This window comes from Bufo bufo, chromosome 9 (assembly GCF_905171765.1).
Source record: "Bufo bufo chromosome 9, aBufBuf1.1, whole genome shotgun sequence".
Lineage (NCBI taxonomy): Eukaryota > Metazoa > Chordata > Amphibia > Anura > Bufonidae > Bufo > Bufo bufo.
Window position 1 is genome coordinate 44,815,436 of NC_053397.1, and position 25,168 is coordinate 44,840,603.

At 45.3% G+C, this 25,168-nt stretch overlaps 1 protein-coding gene across 2 annotated transcripts; it reads left to right on the plus strand.

Moving 5' to 3' along the window:
• The first annotated feature begins 1,152 nt into the window (after window positions 1–1,152).
• On the plus strand, window positions 1,153–13,105 carry RWDD3 (RWD domain containing 3). 2 transcript variants are annotated; one of them, XM_040406614.1, is made up of 4 exons: window positions 1,153–1,305; window positions 7,055–7,524; window positions 10,283–10,398; window positions 12,827–13,105. In XM_040406614.1, the coding sequence occupies exons 1-4, from the start codon at window positions 1,221–1,223 to the stop codon at window positions 12,936–12,938; spliced, it is 783 nt and encodes a 260-aa protein (XP_040262548.1). In that variant the 5' UTR covers window positions 1,153–1,220; the 3' UTR covers window positions 12,939–13,105. The 2 variants fall into 2 exon arrangements, with proteins under 2 accessions (XP_040262548.1, XP_040262549.1); XM_040406615.1 differs by lacking the exon at window positions 1,153–1,305 and adding an exon at window positions 1,359–1,404.
• The last annotated feature ends 12,063 nt before the right edge of the window (window positions 13,106–25,168 follow it).

The following is a 25,168-nucleotide window of genomic DNA, read 5'->3' on the forward strand; positions in this document are numbered from 1 at the left end:
AAATGAATAAAAAAAAATGAAATGAAAAAAAACAAAAACGGAACGTACACGGAAACAAACAACGTTTGTGTGCATGTAGCCTAAGGCTAGGGCTATACAGCGAACAATAAGTCGTGCAACTACATTGCGACGTGTCGTGCAACATTTATTATGATAGTCAATGGTGTCGCACGTGACATGACAAGATGGATTTCTGTGCGACTGTCGCAGTCACAGAATGTCGCAGTGCCACACCATTGACTATCATAATAAATGTCGCATGACATGCCGCAATGTAGTCAGTTTTCCTTCTAACTAAGCTGCGCGGGTGGGCGGCCGCGCAGCAATTATTGTGGCCCCGCTCAAGCTGCTGGCAAAATGCCAGCGCCCAGCAGTCAGGGCAGTGAGTGTCAGAAAATTCTCCGTCATGCGCCTCCTGCCCCGTCTGCCTGCTCCTCCCACTTTATGAATAAAGCGGGCAGGAGGCGCATGACAGAGGGAGCTCAGGGAGAGATGCCGGCTCGTGGACCCCCCGCAGTGCATGGCCATGTGCCCACCCCGCTGCCCTGACAGCCGCTGCCCCGTGCTCTGGATCTCAGCAGCAGCAGAAGAAGCGCGGGGAGGAGCTGGGCCATGACCGTGGAGCAAAATGTCCTGCAGCAGAACTGCCCCCGATGTGTGCACAGCGCCGGGCACTGCAACGGCCCCGCCGCCAGTGTCCCCACCTCCTCCCTCCCCATTGATACATTACTAGAAGACACTTATGGAGGGGGGGGGGGGGGGGGGGTAGAGAGCCCCATGGATTGTGTGTATGCCACTGCTGGGACAATTTTTTTCTTGCACTTCAATATCCATTAAATATTAGCACATAAATCATCAGATTATAGATATTTTAAGGTTAAAGTTGCACCAAATAATGAAGTTATGGTCTAATATACAGACAGTTTAGTAAGGAGCAATTTAGTAAATTTATGCATTAATTTCCCAAGTCAAAAAGAGGGACACTTGGGACTCTGGGAGGCATGCTAAAATGAATAGGGTCCACCGCCAGGGGGCAGCCAGCAGCAGTGTCTGTGGCCTCCCATAGCGATGGATGGTGTCTTACTTGCCAAACCTTAGGAGCTGCTGCCCTCTAGTGGACGATGGCGGCGATGCAGGACTGACGGGAGGCGGAAAGGGAAGTGCTGTGCTGGCGGTGCTGGTCGGAAACCCACGTAGTGCAGCTGTGTGTGCAGTCAGAGATGTCCGAGGCTGCGCTGGAGGAGATCTCTGTGCTGTCAGCCATATACTGTGATCCGGGGGAATGGGAAGTCCTCTCACGTTCAGGTGATGGCAAAGTCATGGATTAGCAGTGTGTGAATCCCTGGGGACAGAATAATGGAATAGTAGCCATTGTACAATTATATTCATAAATGCAGGGTTCATGTATGTACAGTATATATATTGTGCATTGGTTAAGATTATTGACGCACACGTACCACCGATCTTAGGCTCATTACTTTCACACATGCGTCGCCGCAACGTTGCCGGATCAGGATCCTGGTCCGTATGACAAATACATTTTTTGCGGTCTGAGCATGCCGGATCGGTTTTGCTGGAACACTCAGGTCCGGATCATTAACGCATTTCAATGAGAAAAAATGCCGGCATTCCAGCAAGTGTTCCGGAATTTTGGCCGGTGATAAAACCGTAGCATGCTGCGGTGTTATCTCCGTCCTGAAAAGTCAAAAAGACTGAACTGAAGACATCCTGATCGGATCTCTCTCCATTCAGAATGCACGGGGATAAAACGGATCAGTTCATTTCCGATATTGCGCCCCCTAGGACGGAACTCAATGCCGGAAAAGAAAAACGCTAGTGTGAATATGCCCTTAGCCTATTGACCTATTGATTGGCGTAGGCCCAGAAAACGTCAGATGTACCCATAGGCTTTGTTTTTGTCTCCGTCTGGGTGGCCTGTGCTTTCCCATACCATGGGCCGCTGAGAAAGGTACACTGAGCCGTATGCTCACCCTATGGGCGACGTATGCCGCCGTGTACCTATAGAGCGGGATACGTCGGAGGCATTGGTGTCATGACACTGTCGTGATGCCAGTGACGTGCGCCATATATGGATCAGCATTGGCTCATTTTGTAAAAAGTAATACAACTGATATCGGGGGACAGTCTGCAGACCCCCATCCCCTTACGATTGTCTGGACCCACTGATATTAATATGTGGTCGACAGATTAAAGGGGTTGTCCTCAGGATAGGTCATCAATATCAGAACGGCGGGGTCTGACTCCTGGCCGCTGCATTTACCAGAGCCCCGGTGACTAGAGATGAGCGAACTTCTGTTTTAAGTTCGGCGTCTAAAGTTCGGCTTCCGGTTAGCGGAGGATCCCGATATGGATTCCGAATTCCGTTGTGGTCCGTGGTAGCGGATTCAATAATGACCATTATTGATTCCGCTACCACGGACCACAACGGAATTCGGAATCCATATCGGGATCCTCCGCTAACCGGAAGCCGAACTTTAGACGCCGAACTTAAAACAGAAGTTCGCTCATCTCTACCGGTGACTACTGTGGTCTCTTCACAGCGCCTTACATTGTATAGTGGCCGTGCTTGGTATTGCAGCTCAGTCCCGTTCACTTGAATGGGACTTAGCTGCACTTAGGGCATGTGACGTCACTAACCTAGGAAGAGACTTAAGCAGTCGCGGAGCGACGCGAACAGCTGAACGTGGGACCCCCACAGATCTGATACTGATGACCTACCCTGAGGATACGCCATCAATATCAAATTCCTGGATAACCCCTTCAAGCTAAAAAGGCAGTTAGCCTATGCAGAAATTAAGACAAATTGTGTTTGGCACTGACATGAAGCTTCCCTTTTTCACAAAGAGGTTCTTCAGCATCTGCACCCGCCCAAGATGCTGCAGAACCTTGTATTACTCATGGCTGCTGCAGAACCTCGTTTTGTATAAATGGATCAGTGGTTGACATGAAGCGCCCTTTTTCCTTTCAGACATAGGTTTTGCAGTAGTTGATGCCTTTTAGGGCTCACACACACGGCCGTTTATGAATGAGTCTGCATCCGTTCCGCAATTTTGTGGAAGGCTGCGGAGCCATTCATTTCAATGGGGCCACAAAATATATACGGACAGCACACCATGTGCTGTGCGCATCCGTAGTTCCGTTTCGCAGCCCCGTAATCGCAGACAAAAATAGGCTTTTTCTATATAGTGCCGGCCATGTGCGTTCCACAAAATGCGGAACGCACACGGCCGGTATTCGTGTTTTGCGAATCCACAATTTGTACTGGGGGGCACTCAGGGCCTGCAACTTCATGCCATTACACAGAACTCCTCTGTGACCTCCAGTATTCTTAGAATTTGTAAGTGAATGAGAGCAATGCTGCAGTAACCAGGCGCGGCCACTACACAGTGTGAGCTTCTAGAAACAGCAGATTAGGGGGGTCGGAGTCGGACCCCCTCACATCTGATATTGATGACCCATCATAAGGCTAGGTCATCAGTATTAAACTCTCGGAAACCCCCTCCTACTCTTTGTGTAGGCAACTGACTTGGAGCATAGAAAGCCAATACGAAAAAATGAGATTTTAATGATTTACATAAAAAAAGAAAAATTGGGGTCTAGAAATTCCCTTAGGCCTCTTTCACGCAGGCAAGATTTCCGCGCAGGTGCGATGTGTGAGGTGAACGCATTGCACCTGCACTGAATCCGGACCCATTCATTTCTATGGGGCTGTGCACATGAGCGGTGATTTTCACGCATCACTGGTGCGTTGCGTGAAAATCGCAGCATGTTCTATATTGTGCGTTTTTCACACAACGCAGGCCCCATAGAAGTGAATGGGGCTGCGTGAAAATCGCAAGCAAGTGCGGATGCGGTGCGATTTTCACGCACGGTTGCTAGGAGATGATCGGGATGGGGACCCGATCATTATTATTTTCCCTTAAACCATGGTTATAAGGGAAAAATTTTGCATTCTTAATACAGAATGCATAGTACAATAGCGCTGTAGGGGTTAAAAAAATAAATAATAATTATTTAACTCACCTCATCCACTTGTTCGCGCAGCCCGGCTTCTCTTCTGTCTTCTTCTTGGCTGTGCAGGAGGAAAAGGACCTGTGGTGACGTCTCTGCGCTCATCACATGGTCCGTCACATGATCTATCACCATGGTGATGGACCATGTGAAGAGCGCAGTGATGTCATCAAAGGTCCTTTACCCAGGTCCCGAAGAAAGAAGAGAAGCCGGGCTGCGCGAAGAAGTGGATTAAGGAGAGTTAAATCATTATTATTATTTTTTTATTTTATTTTTTATTCTGTATTAGGAATGCTATTATTTTCCCTTATAACCATGTTATAAGGGAAAATAATAAAATCTACACAACACCTAACCCAAGCCCGAACTTCTGTGAAGAAGTTCGGGTACCAAACATGCCGATTTTTCTTACGGGCGTGCAAAACGCATTAAAATGTTTTTCCCGCGACGCACCAGCATATTATCCGGCCCAAATCCATGACGCCCGTGTGAAAGAGGCCTTAGAGGAGTGGTTAAGAATAAATATCTTTCTTGGGACAGATATCTCAAAAAGTTTATGGGATGACCTACAAAGATGGATAGTTGTCTCAAAAATGGACAGTTTTAGACTTCTTTCACACTAGCGTCAGGACGGATCCGACAGGCTGTTCACATTGACTATAATGGGGACGGGGGCGGAGCTCCGCCGCAGCACGGCGGTGCACGGCGTGAGGCGGCTGGACTAAAAAGTCGGACATGCAGTACTTTTAGTCCGGCGGCCTTTTCGGCGTGCACTGCCGTGCTCCGCCCCATCCCCATTATAGTCAATGGGGACGGAGCGGCTGCACGGCGAAATAGCGGCAGGACGGATCCGACAGGGTGAACAGCCTGTCGGATCCGTCCTGCCGCTAGTGTGAAAGTACTCTTAGGTAGGTTGAAATCATTATTGCCTTCTACTTAACGTACATCCAGGAAAGCCTCCTAACATACATTATTCATTCCGTCATAATAGAAGTCTATGGGCTGCAAAACGGATCCGTCCTGTGTCCATTATGCAGGAGGGATCCGTTTTGCAGCCCATAGACTTCTATTATGACGGAATGCCTCTAAAGGCATTCCGTTATGGTCCGTGGTAACGGAATCCATAACGCAATTCACCTTTTACCACCAAATGAAGAGTGAACGAATTTTAAAATATGAAATTCGCTCATCTCTAATCATGATGATCGCTGGGGGTCTCCGCAGTAGGACCCCCACTTATGCTCTATCTTGTGGATAGGAGATAACTTTTAAACAACCGGAATACCCCTTTAATACACTCAGTACAAACAAACCTGAAGACGCCAGTGACTTGAAACTAAAGCGAGATGGCAGCCAGGTCCTTGAGAGTGACCAACGCAACAGACAAGACGTCACAGATCTGTCTGTGACTCATTGTTACAGCATGAAAGCGACTGGCCACAAATACACCGTATTGTCTGCCTTCCTAAACCTTCTTAAAGGGATCTACAGATCACATGGGTCCCCATCACGCAGTGATATGTGTACAGGGGGCACTTCATAGAAGTTAGGCTAGCTTCACATCTGAGTTAAGCCTCATTCACACGTCACATTCATCATCTGGTTCCGCAGGGCATTGTTCACAATAAAGCGGTCATCAGTGTGGGATGTGGCCAAAGGACGTCCACTTCTATGCCTTTCTGTGACTCTTCCAGTCTCTCTGTATCTCTGTTGCAACCTGCTGATGACACTCTGTGACACTCTAAGCTCAGTGGCCTCTTCCGTCTGAGAACATCCTGCTTGAAACCTCACAATGGCGAGGTACTGTTGATCAATTGTTAGGTGTCGTCTTGGTCTCATGATGTCAAAATATGAACAGCATGATGAGGAGGACTTCTTAAAGGGAACCTGTCATCAACTTTATGCTGTCCATACTAACGGCAGAATAAAGTAGAGACAGGTGAGGTGATTTCAGAGGTCTGTCATTTATGAGTTAAAAGTAAGTGGTTGCCGAGAACCAACATCACAATCATTGCAGACTGGGCCTGGAAGAGAGTCCCGGCCACCTGAGAAGAGTCCTGGTTATTCATGAGTTCCTGCTCTCCTGTTGATGACTGACAGTCTAATACCGAGTTTTCTCCCTTTCTCTCTAGGAGAGAACTGCCAATCCTCAGCAGATGGGCGAGAGTGCGGGAGATTAGGAATAACCAGGACTCTTCTCAGGTAGATTTGACTCTTCTCAAGGCCTGGGCTGCAATGATTATGATGTTGGTTCTCACAACCACTTACTTTTAGCTCATGACTGACACACCGCTGACATCAGCATGTATGTCACTAATTTATGCTGCCCTCAGTGAGATCAGCATAAAGTTGATGACAGGTTCCCTTTAAATACCAATTCTAATTGAATCAGGAAATTTATTGGGCGATTCATGGATCAAACACCAGTTGTGAATTTTGCCGTTAAGCTCCTTGTTAGAGAACAGCAAGCTGTGCAGAAAGTACTGAAACACTGAACAGTTGGACATGTGCATGTAAAAGTTTAGAAAAGGTCACGTTAAAGTGAACTTAACTCTGACACTTGTTTATTTTTTGCATTTCTTCAAAATAAAGAAAATTTACAAGAAAAGGTCACGTTAAGTTCACCTGTAAAGGTTATAGTGCATTTTAGGTTCATCATGAAATTTCACCCACAAGCCAAATATCCCTAACTTTTTGAGAGCAGTGTATGTCCACAGGAGCTTCACCGTCTAGTAGGTCTCGACCTTTTCTCCTCCCTCTACCGTTCGATATGTTTTCTTGATGTAACAACATTTTTTTTGCAAATGTTCAATAAAAATGCAATGGAAAGAACAGAAAGTAACATTTCACAGAATGTTCTTGGTCAGGTTTTCATAACCCTTAACTCTCCATTAATATCTCCGTCTTGATGCCCTCAACCAAAGATAAATGGCGCATGGAGCCATTGGAGAATGTAATTTCCCTCTGATTTATTGCTGTCAGGATATTGCATTGTGGCTGATTGGGTTTCCATGTTTTGTAGAGAGCGGAATAACTGTAATGATTCAGACCAACGTGCGGAGGATAGCAGAATCTGAAATCCGGCTTCGTCTTGTGTTTGATCTGCCGGTTACGTATCCATCCTGTCTACCAAATCTCTCTGTCAGCTCCGAAGAACTTACTAGGGCACAGTGTAAAGAGCTAAGAGATAAATTACTTGACCAAGCCCGGGAGCATCTCTCAGAACCCATGATACATGACTTGGTCTTGTGGACACAGCAGAATTTTAACAGCATAATTGGGAATTCCATCCAAGATGAAAAACGCCTTCTGTCAGCAGTGACTGACGATGGGACGTGGACAACCCTTTTACATTTAGATCACATGAGGGCTAAGAACAAATATGTCAAAACTGTAGAAAAATGGACGTTGGATTTGAAGCTGACTGGGAAACTAATGTTCATGGGCAAAATAATACTGATTCTTCTGCAAGGGGACAGGAGTAATATTAGGGTGAGTAAGAAAGTCAAGACTTTGTGTCTTCTCTTGAACATTCTTCTTTAAAGCGGTACCCAGAATTTCACCCAGGCAGCCCCCCTAATGTTAGCATGGGAGCATTTCATGCTCGATGCTCTCCCTTGCCCTGCGCAGGATCGCTCAGGACAAGGGCTTTTTTTATTTACAATAACACACTGCTAGGCGGAGGCTTCCTCCCAGTCCCAGCAGTGTGTTCGGTGACGTCACCGGCTCTGATAGGACGGCTTTAGCGCTGCCCTAGCCATTTTACAGGCTAGGGCAGCGCTAAGGCCCACCCATCAGTGCCGGTGACATCACCGGACTCACTGCTGGGAGGAAGCCTCCGCCTGGCAGCCCTGTGGAGAGCCCGGGACGTCACTGGATCTCCTGAAAATGCCTTTGCCCTGCGCGCTTCAGCGCAGGGCAAAGTAGAGCATTGGAGCATGAAATTCTCTGATGCTATCATTAGGGGGGCTGCCTGGGTGAGATTTTGGGTACCCCTTTAAAGCACTGAACCCAGACAACCCCTTTAACAAGTGACATAAAATATTAAAAGTAACGTTAATAATGGATCTAGACTATTGAGGTCATTAATCAAACTGCTGTAAAGTAGAACTGGCTTAGTTGCCCATAGCAACCAATCAGATTCCACCTTTTATTTCCCAAAGGAGCTGTCAAAAATGAAATATGGAATCTGATTGGTTGCTATGGGCAACCAAGCCAGTTAAATCAGTTTGATAAATGACCCGATGTGTGTTTATCCACGTGTATCTCCAGTATCTCGCCCCCCCTTTCCCCTTATGTCATACTGACTGTGGTCAGCGCCCAGATATGGGGATCCTTTTTTTTAACCCCATTTTTGTAACTCATTTTTGTCACTGAAAGCTGTTATGCCATGTTTGGATGTAAAAATAAAAAATCAGACATCATATAGTACATGGGGTCTCTTTCTAATAAAGCTATAACCAGACCCTTACCTCACATGGATCCAGAGATCTTCCCATTTATTGATCCAATGGCCCTGTTAGATTAACTTCAGGTGGGCAGCTCAGTGGGAGTGTCCTTTCTGCAGCATCTCTCTCCCTGTAAGGGGTCATGCACACGAACGTATTTTCTTTCCGTGTCCATTCCGTTTTTTGGCGGACCATATGCGGAACCATTCACTTCAATGGGTTCGCAAAAAAAAGTGAAATTAATCCGTTTGCATTTCGTTTCTGTATGACCGCTTTGCCGTTCCGCAAAAAAATAGTGCATGTCCTATTATTGTCCGCAAATCACGGTCCTTGCCTCTATTTAAGTCAATGGGTCTGCAAAAAATATGGAACGCATACGGAACACATCGGTATGTCATCCGTATTTTGCAGATCCATGCCCACTTTGCCCATGCGTTTACTGTTTGCAAACATTACAGTACATTACAGTAATGATAAACTTCCTGTTTCCGCTTGCAATCCGCAAAAAAACGGATCGCATACGAAAACCATACGGATATGTTTTGTGGCATAACAGAATGGATGCAGCCACAAAACAGGAAAAAAAAAACCTCAGATACGAAATAACGGATCCGTTAAAAATGGACCGCAAAACTACAACGGTCGTGTGCATGAGACCTTAGTGTCACAGCTTCTAACAGTAGATATGGCTGGTGGCAGTTGAAGGGTGGAGCTGAGCACGTGTGACCACCTCAGTAAGTGGACGTGCACATTACTATACAAATTAAAGACCGGGGGCGGCATTATAATGAACAGAATCTGACAACTGGAACATTTTTGTAAGAGAAAGTAGACTTTGTGAGTGCATTGTATTTGTGTCTTATGGTTTAAAAGATGCCCATATTCATGAGAGAAAAGTCTCTGAAGTGGGCAATTTTGGCCGACCATCATTTAAAAATTTTACGTAAATGATTGTTCAGGATGACCAACCATCTGCCAAAAATGTAATCGGCGAGGATGGAAAAATTTGGTCACCCAAAACTACATGTGTAAGGCATAAATTAGGCCAGCTATTTGCCACTTTCCTCATGCCCCCCGGGAGTCAGACTTCATGAGCAGCCAGTCTCGGCCCTCCTGTTGTTGGGATCATACCATCGGTTAGGTTTGGTAGAAGTTTATGTTGTTTCCCAAAAACACTAGGTCACTGGGCCCAGCGCTGATACATTGGTCAAAAACTTCCTATTGAACCTTACATCTGGACAGATGTGGCTGTGGAGTCAACTTTTAGCGCCAGTTCACACAGAAACGGACCAAAATCAGCCCCAAAAAACACCTCAAAACAGCCTCCCATTCATTTCAATAGGAAGCAGCACTTTTTTTTTATAAATTTTTTTTTTTTACACCTGTAAAAAAGAAGCAGCATGTCCTATCATGGGGCAGAATCCGCGCTGAATCTGCCATTGAAATGGTCCAGGTGTTCTGTGCGTTTTTTGGTGCAGATCTGCTTCAAAAACCTCAAGCTAAAAATTCACCTTTTATTAAACCCATTGGTAAAAAAAAAAGTTGTCAAGAAACGCACAAAAAAACGTGTTTTTTCATGCTGAAAAACAACACTTGGAGTCTGCGCTGATTTTTCGTGTGAACTGGCCCTTAGAAAATGAAATAGTGTACGTGTTATCATCTGCTCTGGATCTCATCACTTTACACACTGACAGGATTTGTCTTACGAGTGTACTGTGAGTGGTGGAGTTTTTATCTTTATTTTTTTTCTACCATATTGAATAACACTTATCTTGTCTTCTATTTTTTGGTTCCTCTTGTAGGAATATCTGGTTCTCCAGAAAACCTGTAAAGTCGATGTTGATTCAAGTGGGAAGAGATGTAAAGAAAGGATGATCAGTGTGTTGTGTGAAATGAAACTACCTCCTGAACATGAAAGGTGCTTCCTTGTATAGTGAAATAATATTAAAGGGAATGTGTCGGCAGAAAATGAACTTTTGTTTAAATCACGTTTTTATGTTTAACGTATTTTTTAAGAATTTTTGATGTTATTTTTCATTTTCCATGTTACTATCTATAATTAAACAAAAACCATAAAATCCTGCAGTTTTCGCACTGGCTACTAAGCCTAATAATAGGCGCCACTTCTTGGTCTGTACAGATCACGTTATTGCAGTTATATACCATTCTAATCCTGCCTGTAATGATATCACCTCTGTGTACAGATAAGACAGGATCCTCCATTCACAATAGGTGATTGTCAGAGCTTCTCTATTCTTCCCTTGTACAATGACCTCTGCACAGGTCGCAGAGCATGCCTAGAAAACGCTCCCAAAGAAGTCAACGAGGTCCCCTCCTGACCATTGTGTCTATGGCCCATGGGGCTGCCGTAAGGAAATTTTTTTTAATGCTTTGTAAATGCTGTTAAGAACAGCTCAGGTAAGATGGCCGCCTCCATAATCATGTTCTGGAAATAGAATAAATAAATCTATAATCAGAAAATAAAATCAGATCAGGCCTCATGCACACGAACGTGTGCCAGGCATGCGGTCCACAATGCACGGACACCGACCGTGTGCCCACCGTCTGCAGACGCAGACCTATTCACTTGAAGTGGGTCCACGATCTGCATCCGATGGTCTGCACCGATGCATGCGCTACATTTTTGCTGTGCGGAGGCACGAACAGAAAGCCCACGGAAGCACTCCGTAGGGCTTCTGATCCATGCCTCCGTTCCACACTGTATTTCTCGGATTGAGGACTCATTCTAGTGTTGGCAGCTCGCAATATGGGCAGGGACCTGCGATGGTCGTGTGCTTGAGGCCTTAGAAACTGACTGAAAAGAATGGCGTGGTATTAACCAAGCAGGACGTGCTCAAACCCCCATGCAGTTGTGCATATATATAGGGGAGCAGATTCTGCACTTGTGGCCCTTTGCTAATGACGATCCCCAGCAAAAATGCATACAATGGAGGATGACCGCAGAGAACCACAAGTACCACAATAGACATCCTACACAAGATAGCAATTATGTGGATGTGATAATCAATATAACAATATAACAAAATAATAGCAAAGACAGGTGCACTCTGCGGTCTTACTAAACCCTCAAACTGATTTTAAAATTGAGAGATTAGCCAACATGTCCTATGGTGTAGGACATGTCTGAGCCCGAGCACCGCGCCAAGGTTTCTCAAGTAGCTCGGGGGCCTTAGAAACTGGCAGATAAAATATTTGGTGACACATTTCCTTTAATACTGTGGGGCCGATTTATCAATGGTTTTATGCCCCAAAAATGGTATAAAAAGTTGGTAATGATGGTGCACATTATTTTTATAGTATAATTTGAAACTTTTTACAACTTTTCAAAAGTGGTACGAAATGTGGACAAGGCTTAACAGAACAGGCATGGGCTCCTGCAGCCCGTCAGATTTCCTACAATTGATGCCAGAAAGTATAGCTGGACCCATCTCATAGATGAGATACAGCGACCCGCTCATAGATGAGATACAGCGACCCGCTCATAGATGAGATATATCGACCCGCTCATAGATGAGATATAGCGACCCGCTCATAGATGAGATATAGCGACCCGCTCATAGATGGTGTGGATTTCAGTTTCTGATGCACACACAGCCAGAAGACGCCCCAAATTTATTAACAGCATTTGCCTCTTAGGAAATTTGTTGCATCTTACTCTAGTCGACATTTTACTAAGACTAGTGTATGAAACGCGAAGGGGGAGATTTATCACAGTCGGAGGATATGCCAAATTTATGATGATTCACAAGCCTCATCATAAGGTGCATCCTCTGGCAGACCATGCATGTAAACTAAAATCTACAGTGACTGAGTCTTCTTTGCGCCAGAGAACTGGTGTAAAAGAAAATAAATTCGCTTTCCCTTTTCGTTAAAATGGTGAGAGCAGCATAGAAAAGCCATTTGTGACAATATTAGTTTAGCCTAGGCCACATTTATCAGTCACGTGGCCTAGGCGCGGCTCAGCCCTATTGTAGTGAATGAGGCTGAGCTGGGGTACCCGGCACAGCCTCTATACAATGTAGGGCGCTGTGCTTGGTGAGCTGAGAGAAGGCGGCGCTACTGTGAGCGCCAGGGCCATCTCAAATAGCTGATTGGTGGGTGGACCCTGGTGTTGGTATCCCTCCAGCCAGATATCGATGACCTATCCAGACGATAGCTCATCGATATAATAGTCTCGGAAAAACCTTTTAAAGTTGACAATCGTAACTATGCTTGAGCGAATCGAGCTTCGGATCGTAGATCCCAAGTCGATTCGTTAAAAAGCTTAGTTTGTAATGCTTACAAGAAGTCCAAAACATTTGAAGTTTGTCTCTCTTGTGTTGCAGATATCCAACATTTGAAGTAAAGGAATATTCGTCAACTAGTGAATTAGAGAAGGAGTTTGAATCCGCCGGACTTTCCGAGATGTTCGCTGAATATTTGTCGGGTCTGTTTTGATGCCTCTTGCAGAAGCGAATGAATTCATTTCTATTTAAGAAGCGCAAAAGAAAGGGGAGAGAAAACATCTGTGTGAAAAATGCTCAATAGATAATCTTTTTACCCAATTTAGTAGGGCGTGCCTGTATTTTATTTGCTTTTAGCTAGTTAAAAGAACAAAATGAGCTAAAAATGTAATAAAAAATAAATACTACTCACTAGTGTTGAGCGAAGTTCTTGAAAATTTGATTCAGCTGCTATGCCGAATTTTATTATTTTTTTAAAATTACTTCATCACGAAGCGCGTTTCTTGGTAAGTAATGGGTGCAATGACAGGGAACGGTGATTGCGCCTCTCCACGTCATTGTACTTTTCAGATGCTGCGTTCAGTGCTGATCGCGGCATCCCACATTAATATTGAGGTCTATAATAAAAAAATAACATCATACTCACCTCCATTTGATCGCGAAGAGGCCGCCGCTGCCATCTAGATTGAACATCCAGCGCGAAATCGCGCTTGATGACGTCTTCACGTCGTCTGGCGTAGTGATGTCATATGTCACCAACAACATGCACGGGATCTTCAATTAAGATGGTGGAGGCATGCTCTATGCGCTCAAACGGATGAGGTGAGTATAATTATATTTTTTTTTTACCGTTTCTGGGGAAATCGATTCATTACCACGAAGCGCGAGGAAATTTTGGTTTCACAGCGAATCAAATTTTCCCTGAAATTTAGATCGAAGTCCACTTCGGACACTTTGATTCGCTCAACACTACTACTCGCCAAAATTCCCAGTGCATCCGTCCTTATAAAACAATTTGTCATCTTCACCAGCCCTTCTGTGGTCTCGCTGAGGCCTTTGATTCGCTGCAGTGGTATATAGGAAATCACTGCTGCAGCAACAGCAGTATGTCACTGGCTGCAGCCCGAGGAAGACGAAGGAGCAGCAATGCTGGACCAGAGGGGCTGGTTAAGAGGAGGTAGGTTATTATACATCCTGCATGCAGCACTTTCTATTCCTGTATCCAACCAAACCCATGATGCACTTCTCCTTTGCCAGAGCTCCAGCACCCCCCCACTAACAACACGCAGCTAGTTTATAGCTCCTCCCACCCAGCTAGTTACATAGACACTTCCCTATCACTGCCCCGCCCATGGACAGAACATGGACATGGTCATGTGACCACAGCCCAGAATGGAGATAGGAGCAATAAAGGTAAAAGAAATATATTACAAAATTGCAGCTGCCTTCATAAATCATTATTTTAATGGATGTGGATGCAAACCGGAAAATCCCTTTTAAGGTTGTGTTCACACATCAATCCATTGCATATTTTTACACTACAAAGGAATACGATTCGTTAAAACATAAATAATGATTATTTTAAATGATATTGATACAAACTGGAAAACCCCTTTTAATGTCGAGACACCCCTTTTAAGTACTCGGCATAGGAAGAAGAGTTTAGCTTTGGATTTTGAGTGAAGATACAGCACACAGGCCGCAAATAAAATATAGCAATAACCTTTGGAACTGGTCACATTTCGCATAAACTAAAATTCTTTGGTTAGGTGTACATCAGCGTAGACTTTGTTGTCTGCTCCGCTCATGTTCGTCGGACGGCTCATAGATTCTTAGATGTGTCACCTTTGATTAAAATCGCATTTAGTTTTGAGAAGTGTTTTATTTCTGAAATTGACATACCATCTGCAGCGGCGGCCCGTCTTATCTCAGATTAGTTTGATGCATAGTATTGTTTAATATGTTACTGAAGATGGCTGTATTAATTAATGGACTTGGATATGAGTACCGATCTATTGCATATAGAATATAGTATGGAAATAGTTATACAATAGTTTTTGTTGTAATGACTGAAGACAGTGGTATATATATATATATATATATATATATATATATATAAAACATACTATGGAATATTTGAACCAAACATTTTTTTATTAGTGGCTTTTTCTTTACTTTTTATTTCTCAGAAGCTAACAATTTAATTACTCAGATTTGAGATTATTGGGTTTTCTGGGATTAGAAGAACATGTAACCTGTCTTCCAAAAACACTGGTAAGCAGGTGGTTGCATGTGGTATTGCAGCTTAACGCCATTCACTTCAATGGAAACCGAACTGTTATACTACATAAGTGACAAGTGTGGCGCTGTTTTTGGATGAAACCACCCCCGCTGGCTGGTCTTCTACTTCTGTCCTTCAAATCCAAGGCTGTGAACATTATTTGCATTTCTGAACTCACAATTGGACAATGTTCTATTGGTGCTTAATGGGGTTCACCAAGACTTACTCATTGATCGCCTATCCTTATGATAGGTCATCGATATCAGATCAGCAGGGGTCGGACCCCACCACCCCTGTTAAGCAACTGTTTTCTGAAGTGCTTGGCATGAGAAGCAGGCATTGTGGACACATAGCTCAATCTACTTTGAAGTGGCTGGACCTGGTTACTGCAGCTCTGCTCCAACCCACTTGATTGGGAGCAGTGCTGAGGCCGGGATTGGAGTCAACTCCAATCGTAGATGTTTAACCGCTCAGATCACGCTGTCAAAAGCGACCATGGCATGTGATTGTTTAGACAGTGGGGAGGTCTCCCACTGTCCTTTGATCACCTCATGTTGTCATGGCACATGGGGGACCTTTTGAAGGACCCAAGGCCTGCCATGTTACCAAATCTATTACACCCTACCTCTGCTAGAGGATATAGCATTATGTAATAGAATGCTGCTAATAATTACTTTTCGCAATACAAAGGAGAAAACACAGCCGGCACTACTGAACGCGGTACGGTGCAGGTAACTTTGCTCTTAGCAACCATGCAAAAAATCGAGTGGTGCTCAGCCAAAATGAAAAACCAAATGTCATCAAAGGTAGAAGAAAAAAGAAAAGGCGGCACTCACCGAATCTTCATCAAGTCGTAGCTTTATTCGGGTTAAAACATAGCGGGTGCGGGTCACAATTTACTGAAGAAAAAAGGCAACAGCAGTTTCGCAAAACAATCGCGCTTTGTCAAGCCTCCTGTGACGTGAAAGGGGAGCGCCATATATACCTGTCTCCTCCCTGCACGTCACTGCTAAACAGGTGCATCAATCAAATCTTCGGATCACCTCCGTGTGTAAATTAAAACATTAAAATCATACAACGACAGCAAGGTCATTCTTATCGTTGAAGCCTAGACCTCCCATCGCATTCGTTTTAACAATCCATTGGGCTTCTCGTTGTAATAAAATGCGCTTTCTATCACCACCCCTAACTGGTAGGTTAACTCTCTCAATGCCTGTACACTTTAACACTTCTTTGTTACCTTGGTGCTCATCTTTAATGTGTTCTATGAGGCGCGTAGCCCCAATGCCTGTGACAATCGATCTTTTATGTTCTCTAAATCGCATGTACAGGGGTCTATGAGTCTTACCGAACTAAAATCTTTCGCACAGACAAAAAATCGCATACACTACATACGTCGATAAATTGCCTAATAGTATGTGCTATATGTCCGACCTGAACCTGTGTCCCTGTTCGAGCGTATGAAGTTGCACATTGCGCAGTGTCCACATTTGAAGTTTACCACGGGGCTCCATCTGTCCAACCAGGTATTGCCTGTGTCGGGAAGATTAGTACTAGTGACAATATCTCCTATGGTTTTCGCCCGTTTAAAGCTGACAATCGGTTTATTTTTCACTTTATCGATTAGTTGCTCATCTCTCTGGAGCATATGCGCTGAGACCACCAATGATACATCGGTACCAGGGTGGGGTAAGAGGGGTCATTCCCTGGCAGATTTTATTTTTAATATTGCTCATGGGGTCATGTTTGTTTGTGCCTAGGTGTCTAAGGAGTCTTCCAGGAAGACCTCCAGAGCTAAAGAAAGGGGGTGTGCTGTCTGTAAAACAAAGCTACCCTCTGCATGGGCTAAACCCCTTTGTCAAGGATGTGTCAGCAAGTTAACGGAGGAGGAAGCTCCGTCTTTGATGAGCAGTATTAAGCAGATGATCCGGGATGAGGTCAGAGAGTTGGTTAGCGGATTGATTAAAAGCCGCCCTGGTGGGGCGTGGCCTGAGAGCGCATGGAGTAGGTCGCACCGCACTGAGCTCCTGCAGACATCCTGATTTTAGAGTGGTAGCAACCCCTTATATCGCAGATCCTAGCCTACCTGGTGGTTGAGAGGAGACAGGAGAGTGTGGTGCTGATCTTTTGAGTCCCGACATGCCTAGAAAGTCCGGTAAAGGGCCGCGCTGTGACAGGCCAGAGGAGAGTCGGCATGGCGCCGAGGAAGAAGAGGGGCCGGCCTTACAGCCCAAGACGAGACAGACGGCTGCCGCAAAGCTGAGCAGGTTTGCTCGCACGGAGAGTGCTGGGGGAGACTGGGCTGAGGAGAAGGAGATGGACGCTCAGGTTTCCTCTGGACAAGAGGATGAATCCACCGACGGGGAGACCCTGGACGCGGTAAATTGGCCGCCATTAACCCCTGCACGGCCGGCAAAAGACGCGGTAGGCCCTAAAGTTGTGGATGGAGCAGAGCCTACTCTAAAAGATATTATGGCCGCTGTGGCCAGTTGTAACAGCACACTGAAGGTGCTTACAGTACAGGTTGGCAGTCTGAGGTCAGACGTGTCTTTAATTAGGCATGACTTACATAAAATCACAGAACGCACCTCTGAATTGGAGAAGAGGGTGTCCACTATTGAGGACGTTATCCAGCCTTTGCAAATGGCGGCAAAATCATCTGCTAAAGATATAGCGGCGTTATACGCCAAAACAGATGACCTGGAGAACAGGTCCAGAAGGAATAACCTGCGGATTGTGGGTGTGCCAGAGAAGACGGAGGGGGATAATGCCACCGAATTTGTGGAAAAATGGCTGCACCAATTATTTCATGAAAAAGGTCTATCCTCATTATATGCGGTGGAGCGGGCGCACAGAGTCCCCATGCGGCCGCTTCCGCCTGGCAGACCTCCCCGTCCCATACTGGCGAAGATACTCCATTTTAAAGACCGGGACACTATCCTGCGACAATCTAGGGACAATGAGGAGATGGTCCTGAATGGGGTGAAAGTATCCATATTTCCGGATTATTCCAACGAAGTGCAGCGGAGGAGAAGTAGATTTATGGACATAAAGAAAAGGCTGAGAGCTCTACAAGTCCAGTACGCTATGCTGTTTCCTGCTAAACTGCGTGTGGTGGCATTGGGATCCACCAGATTTTTTGAAGATCCGGAGGAGGCGACGCAGTGGCTGGACGTCCACGAGCGACAATTGAGAAGTGGTGCCCTGGACACTTGAAGGAGGCAGATATACGTTTCTTATGTTCAAGTTATATATGCATTTACACTCTAGGATTGCTTTAAATGTTGCACCAGTTAGGGAGTGTATTATGTAATGCTACCAAATGGTAGTTCCTGAGGAGGGAGCAGGCGGTAATGATAGTAAAATGTATTTCTCAGTTGTGGGGAGGATTCTCTACCTGAGGAAAAGTGTTATAAATTGTTATGCTTATTGTAGGTTAAAGGGATGGTTGCTCTCGGATTGCCCTGTTTTAATGTGGGAAGTGGATACTGAGGGGAAAGGTATCCCCAGCTACAGTAACCTGAGTACGAGAGGGAGGGAGGGGGGTGGGGGGGTAGGGAAAAGGTTGGGGGGGAAGGTTAAGGTCTTGAACTATGAGCGAGTGTTATCTGAATGGGGTGTGAGATTCAAATATGGTTTAAAGTTTTACCATGTCACAGGCGATTAGAATCTTAAGCTGGAATGTGAGAGGGATGGCTGAAGCACGGAAAAGACAGTGTATTTTTCAGTATCTGGGGCGGTTTCAGCCGGCTATATGTTGTCTTCAGGAAACGCATTTGACAGGAGAAAATTTACACTGGATGAATAAAAATTGGGTGATCCATGCGTTACATTCAACTCATTCCTCTCATTCTAGAGGTGTAAGTATGATTGTGCATAGGAGTATCAGGTATGAACATATGCAGGAGTGTGTGGACGCTGAGGGCAGGTATGTGTGTGTGGTGTGTAAGGTGGATGGAATACAGATGGTGCTGGTGTCTGTGTATGTGCCTCCACCGTTTGCTTCCCCATTAATAAGAGAGATCATGGGCTTTGTGGCGGACTTCCCTGGGCTGCCGTGGCTGTTGGTTGGGGACTTTAATTGCACGATGAATGACTCCCTAGATAGATGCCGGGTGGAGGGAGCAGGTGGTTCACCGGGGAGTGCGGCTCTCAGGAATATTTTGGGTGAGGTAGGAGTACAAGATGTATGGAGATGGCGTAACCCGGATAAGCGTGAATATTCATGTAGATCCGCCACGCACCATTCACTATCGCGTATAGATCTGGCCCTTGTTAACGACATAATGCTACCACTAGTTAGGGATGTTGTTTATCATCCTCGGTCGTTGTCTGACCATTCTCTGGTGCAGATTGACTTGTGCCTGGGGGTGCTCAGACAGGGACCGAGGCTGTGGAAGTGTAATCCTCATAGGTTGAATGTGTTGGGTGACCTATCTGGGATTTCTATGGAAATTAAGGAATTTTTTGATATCAATACAGGGTCGGCTTCGATACCAGGTGTATGGGACGCCATGAAAGCATTTCTGAGGGGAGTTCTGATGAAAGAAATCAACAAACATAAATCCAGGACCAGAGAGGCGGATGTCAAGGCGCATGTACTAGTGGCCGAGGCTGAGAGAGAGTTTAGTAGATCCCCCACCATGGTTAGTAGTGAGGCGCTGGAGGTTGCTCAGGAGCAGCTGAGATGTCATCTGGTACAGGCCGCAGATAGAAAGAGAAGCTTTTACCGTCAGAGATCTTTTGAGGAAGGAGAGAAGGTGGGTCATTTGTTGTCAGTGGTCTCGCAGGCTCAGAGAGGCTCCTCTTGTATTCAGGAGTTGAGAGATGACAGGGGGAACAGTTGTCAGGACACAAAAGGAATATTAGGAATTTTAAAAAGCTTTTATGTATCTCTATATACTTCCACTGGATCTAGTTCTGATGAGGCCCTGAAGGATTTCCTAGAGGAGGCGCAGTTATCGGTGCTGTCAGAAGAAGATAGAGAGAGGCTAGAGGAGCCGATTACACTCGAGGAACTGGAAGCTGCACTTGGGGACATGGCAAGTGGTAAGGCCCCTGGAGCTGATGGTCTCCCAGTAGAGATATACAAAAAGCTACAGGGGATATTACTCCCTGAATTACTTAAGGTGTTTGAGCACTCATTGGAGGCAGGTTCGTTACCACATTCGATGCAGGAAGCTATAATTGTGGTTCTGCCTAAGCCTGGGAAGGATCCTAAAATACCGGATTCCTACAGGCCAATTTCACTTCTCACGGCTGATGTTAAGCTACTGGCGAAGGTGTTGGCGAACAGGCTGTCCAAGGTAATTCTGACCATAGTACATCCGGACCAGACGGGATTTATGCCAGGAAAATCGACGGCTATTAACCTTCGTAGGCTGTACACTAGTTTAAATATTCCGGCGGACAATAGTGGTGACAGGGCCTTGCTTGCGCTTGACGCCGCTAAGGCGTTTGATAGTGTGGAATGGAGGTATTTGTGGGGGGTCCTGAGAATTATGGGCTTTGGTGAACGGTTCATTCAGTGGGTACAGGTTCTGTATTCTAGCCCTAAGGCGAGAATTAGAGCCAATGGAGGATTATCAGACTGTTTTCCCCTCGCCAGGGGTTCCAGACAGGGATGCCCACTGTCGCCCTTATTGTTTGCTCTTGCAATAGAGCCGTTGGCGGCGCATATTCGCTTATCTACAAGTATAGAGGGGTTTAGATATGGTGAACTGCATAATAAAGTGGCTATGTACGCTGATGATACCCTACTTTTCTTGGGCGATACTGGTGCGTCCCTGGATGCGGCCATGGCATTGATTGACAGATTTGGTAGCTTTTCCGGACTACGGATAAACTGGCAGAAATCCTCTTTGATGCCAATTGACGGGCAAGCTCTGACAGGCAGACAAGTAGACAGTTTGGTGCCCTGGGTGGATAAATTTAAATATCTGGGATTACATATAACACCGAGACTAGCGGATTTTGAAGAACTAAATCTATCCCCTTTGCTAGCTACTTTTAGGCTTAAAGTGAGGTCATGGTGTAGACTCTTTCTTTCGATGGTAGGTAGAGTTAACCTTTTAAAAATGGTTATGATGCCCCAACTGTTATATATACTGAATAATGCTCCAGTTTGGATCCCTCTGGATAGATTTAAGAAAATTCACTCTATATTTAGAGATCTTACTTGGAAGTATGGACAGGCTAGGATCAAACTGGAGAAATTGCAGTATTCTAAGTCGGAAGGGGGCTTAGCTGTCCCTAACGCATGGATTTATTTTTTGGCTTCCCAATGTCAGCATTTTAAGGGATGGATTGATCTACAAGCACCGGATATGACTGGGCAGATATTGCAGCATTGGCTGGGCAGTCGTGACCTCATGGGCATTCTGGAAGGTTTAGGAATGCATGCAGGGAGGGAAAAACTTCCTCTGATTGAACTCATGAAAAAAGTTTGGGCAAAAGTGAAGCTGCTAAGAGGAGTGGGAGGTATTAGTGAACTTTCCCCTATTGGAAAGAACCACTTGTTGCCAGAACTATTGGCCATACCAGGACTTAGGAACTGGGAAACTTATGGAGTGACGAGAATTGGACAATTAATTAAGGATAAGACATGTAGGTCATTTCAAAACCTGCAGCAGGAATTTAATATCCCCAAGGAGTGGTTTTATAAATATCTTCAAATAAGACATGCCCTTGAGGTCACGATGCGGAAGGGATGTGAGATAGCTCAAATGGAGGTGGTCCATAAGCTTGTTCTTCCGTCGGGAGGGGGAAAAAGAGGGTTAATATCACAGGTGTACGCTCTTCTAATGGAAAAATTCTTAGAGGGATATCCGCTTTCAAGAATGAAAAAGTGGGAGGCTGATGTGGGGGATATGTCTAAGGATATGTGGGAAGATATTTTAGAAGCAGTCCCCAAGGTGTCTCTAAGTGAACAGGGCAAACTGTCCCAACTATTTATTATACACAGAGTGTACAAAACACCGGTGTTCCTGAAAAAGATAGGAGTAAGAGGTGATGACAAGTGCCCAAAGTGTATGGAAGATGGTGCAGACTTGTTACATATGTTGTGGTCTTGTCCAGTAGTTGGTAATTATTGGGAGGAAGTTGTAGAGATGATTAATAGTAAATTGACATTAAGAATTCAAAAAGATCCTAAGGTGTGTATTCTGGGGTATGTGTCTGAAATTGGAGGGAATGAACCGGTTAGGGTCGCTGTGGGGAGATTGCTATATGTGGCCAGGAAACTGATTGCTATGAGGTGGATCCAGGGAAGTCCGCCCACACTGAGTGAGTTTGAACGGAAGGTGCATGACATGCTGGTACTTGAAAAAGGGGTGTTTGTGAAGAGAGGGTGCCCTCAGAAGTTCGAAAAAATGTGGACTGAATGGTTATCTAATACCCACGTGGTTATATAGACATGTGATGGTCAAGACCAATGTTAGGGTTGGGGGGTTAGGGTAGGGTAAGGGGGGGAGGGAGTTTGGAAAGGTCAAGTTTTTGGTATTTTTTGCCCATAATATGTTTTAGCAAAGGTATATGTATTGTATGGATTCATGATAATACTGAGTGGTGATATACATATGAGTAATGTTGTTCACTGAATCCGCATTGTGGATAATGTAAAGAAAGAAAAAGTCAACGTATTGTATTATGTTATAATATGTATTTATTGTTTAATAAAAACGATTTGATTCAAAAAAAAAAAGCCGCCCTGGTACTTCTGCTGCTGCATCTAAAGAGTCCCCCTCCAGAGAAAGAGATATACTTTCTGGTTTGGAGGAAGAAGGAAAGTGTTTGTCATCTGGACAAGGCCGCAGGGAAACCGCTGTTTTATGGTGAGAACACTGACTCCCTAGTCAAAGCTGTTAGAGCTACTATGGGGTTGGATGATCAAAGACCTCAGCAATCGGTGCAGGACTTTATGTTTGAGGGCCTAGGTCTTAGGAAGAGGAAGGTGTTTGATATACATGAGAACATTTAGGCAGTAATCGCCAGATAATGGAAAAGACCCGATAGGAAGTTTTTCGTTCCTTCCTCTGTTAATCGGAAATATCCGTTTGATGAAGAAGTCCCCCCCCCTCTTTGGATAGGGCCCCAAAGATAGATGCTCCTGTGGTTAAGATGTCCAGGAGGGACCCAATGGACAGGAGGGACCCAATGGTTTATTTAAAGAAAAACTGGGAGGCCTCTGCAGCAGCTTTTAAACCTGCTATTGATGCTACGTCTGTTGCTAGGTCCTTAAAGGTGTGGATGGGGGAGTTAGAGGCCCACATTAAAGGAGGTACCCCTAGGGAACAGTTGCTTACCTCCTTCCCCATTATAAACAATGCCCTAGATTTCTTGGCTGATGCCTCTGTGGACTCCTTAAGATTTTCCGCTAGGGCTTCAGCCTTATCTAACTCTGCCCGTAGGGCTATTTGGTTAAAGGCCTGGAATGGGGACGCTTCCTCTAAGGCAAAGCTTTGTGAGTTTTTGTTTGGCCCGTCCTTGACGACCTTCTAGAAAAGGCCTCCGACAAGAAAAAAGTCTTTCCCTCCACTAGTCAACCACCCAGGAGGTCTTTCCGTCCTAGATTTAATAAAGAAGGATTTAAGGGACAGGAGAGAGCAAAGGAGTTTTCTGGTGTCACTAGAAAAAATAAGGGGTTTATTTTTTCCAGGCCAGATGTCTCAAAGAAGCAGTCCCAATGAGGCCAGGCCCCCGGTCGGAGGTCGTCTGTATCATTTTGCCCATCGGTGGCAGGAGATCTCTGACAGCACATGGATAAACTCTGTAATAAGGGAAGGCCTAAGGTTAAACTTTCAAAGCTTTCCAGAGGGGAGATTTGTAGTCACAGAGAACCAGTCAGATCCCACAAAGCAGTCAGCTATCATTGCAGAAGTCTTTTCCCTAATAGAGAAGAGAGTGTTGATAAAGGTCCCAGAGTCGGAGGTGACAAAATGGTTTTGCTCTCCCCGGTTTCTCGTCAAGAAACCAAATGGCTAGTTTCAGACTATAATAAACGTAAAATGCTTAAACCAGTATCTGGTGTACGAGAGGTTTCGTACGGAGTCCTTCAGGTCAGCAGTAAGTAATCTTTTCCCGGACTGCTTTATGGCCACAGTGGACCTGAGGGATGCATATTACCATGTCCCTATCCATCCCAGCCATCAGATGTTTCTGAGGGTAGCAGTCCAATTAGGGAAGGAAGCTCTACATCTTCAGTTTCAGGCCTTACCATTTGGGCTTTCGCAGGCTCTGAGGGTGTTCACGAAGATTGTTTCAGAAATGATGGCCCACATGAGGGAGAAAGAGAGAGTCATTATACCTTACCTGTACTACTTTCTTCTTGTGTCTCAGTCAGATCAGGCTCTTCAGGGACAGATTGCCTGGTTTAGGGAAGTTTTAGAAAAGCTAGGATGGGAGATAAATCTAGAAAAGTCCAATTTACATCCAAGTCAGAGGTGCAGCTTCCTAGGGATGCTTTTAGACTCCAGATCCCAGAAGTGTCTGTTGCCCCTTCAGAAAGCCTTACTAATCAAGTCCAGGGTCCAACAGATTCACTCGCGCCCGTCTGTCACCATAAGAGAAGCCATGTTTGTGTTAGGTCTCATGACCGCTGCGATTGCCGGGGTAGAATGTATCCTTCAAGAATTCTCCAGCTTCAGGTTCTATAGGAATGGGACAGATGTATTCTCTCTCTAGACTCGGAGATCTCTCTATCACCTCGGACTCTGACCTCCTTGAGGTGGTGGATGGATTTAGAAAATCTACAAAAAGGAGTACCGTGGATCAGAGAAGCGGTTCTGCCTTTGACTACGGATGCGAATCCATCCTGTTGGGGAGCCCATGTGGAGTCCCTTCTGTTGCAGGGAAGCTGGGACAGCAGAGCTTTTTCCCAGTATCACAATTTCAGGGAGTTAAATGCGATCAGGTTAGCCCTGATACAGAGTCTTCCCGTTATCAGGGGCAGAAATTTAAAGATCTATTCGGACAACATGACAGTTGTGGCCTATATCAATCGGCAGGAAGGTACAAGGGCTCAGGGCCTCATGTTTCTCACCCATCAGATATTCAGTCTGGCAGACGCTTCTCTATCATCTCTTTCTGCGGTGCATCTAAAGGGCTCGGACAATGTGAAAGCGGACTTCCTCAGTCGTCATCATCTAAGCCAGGGAGAATGGTCC

Excerpts from the sequence above, each read along its gene's own strand:
- RWDD3 (XM_040406614.1), top strand. The coding sequence starts at position 1,221 with ATGTCCGAGGCTGCGCTGGAGGAGATCTCTGTGCTGTCAGCCATATAC. Across the intron at positions 1,306-7,054 it reads GGAAGTCCTCTCACGTTCAG|AGAGCGGAATAACTGTAATG; the intron begins GTGATGGCAAAG and ends CATGTTTTGTAG. Across the intron at positions 10,399-12,826 it reads CTACCTCCTGAACATGAAAG|ATATCCAACATTTGAAGTAA; the intron begins GTGCTTCCTTGT and ends CTTGTGTTGCAG.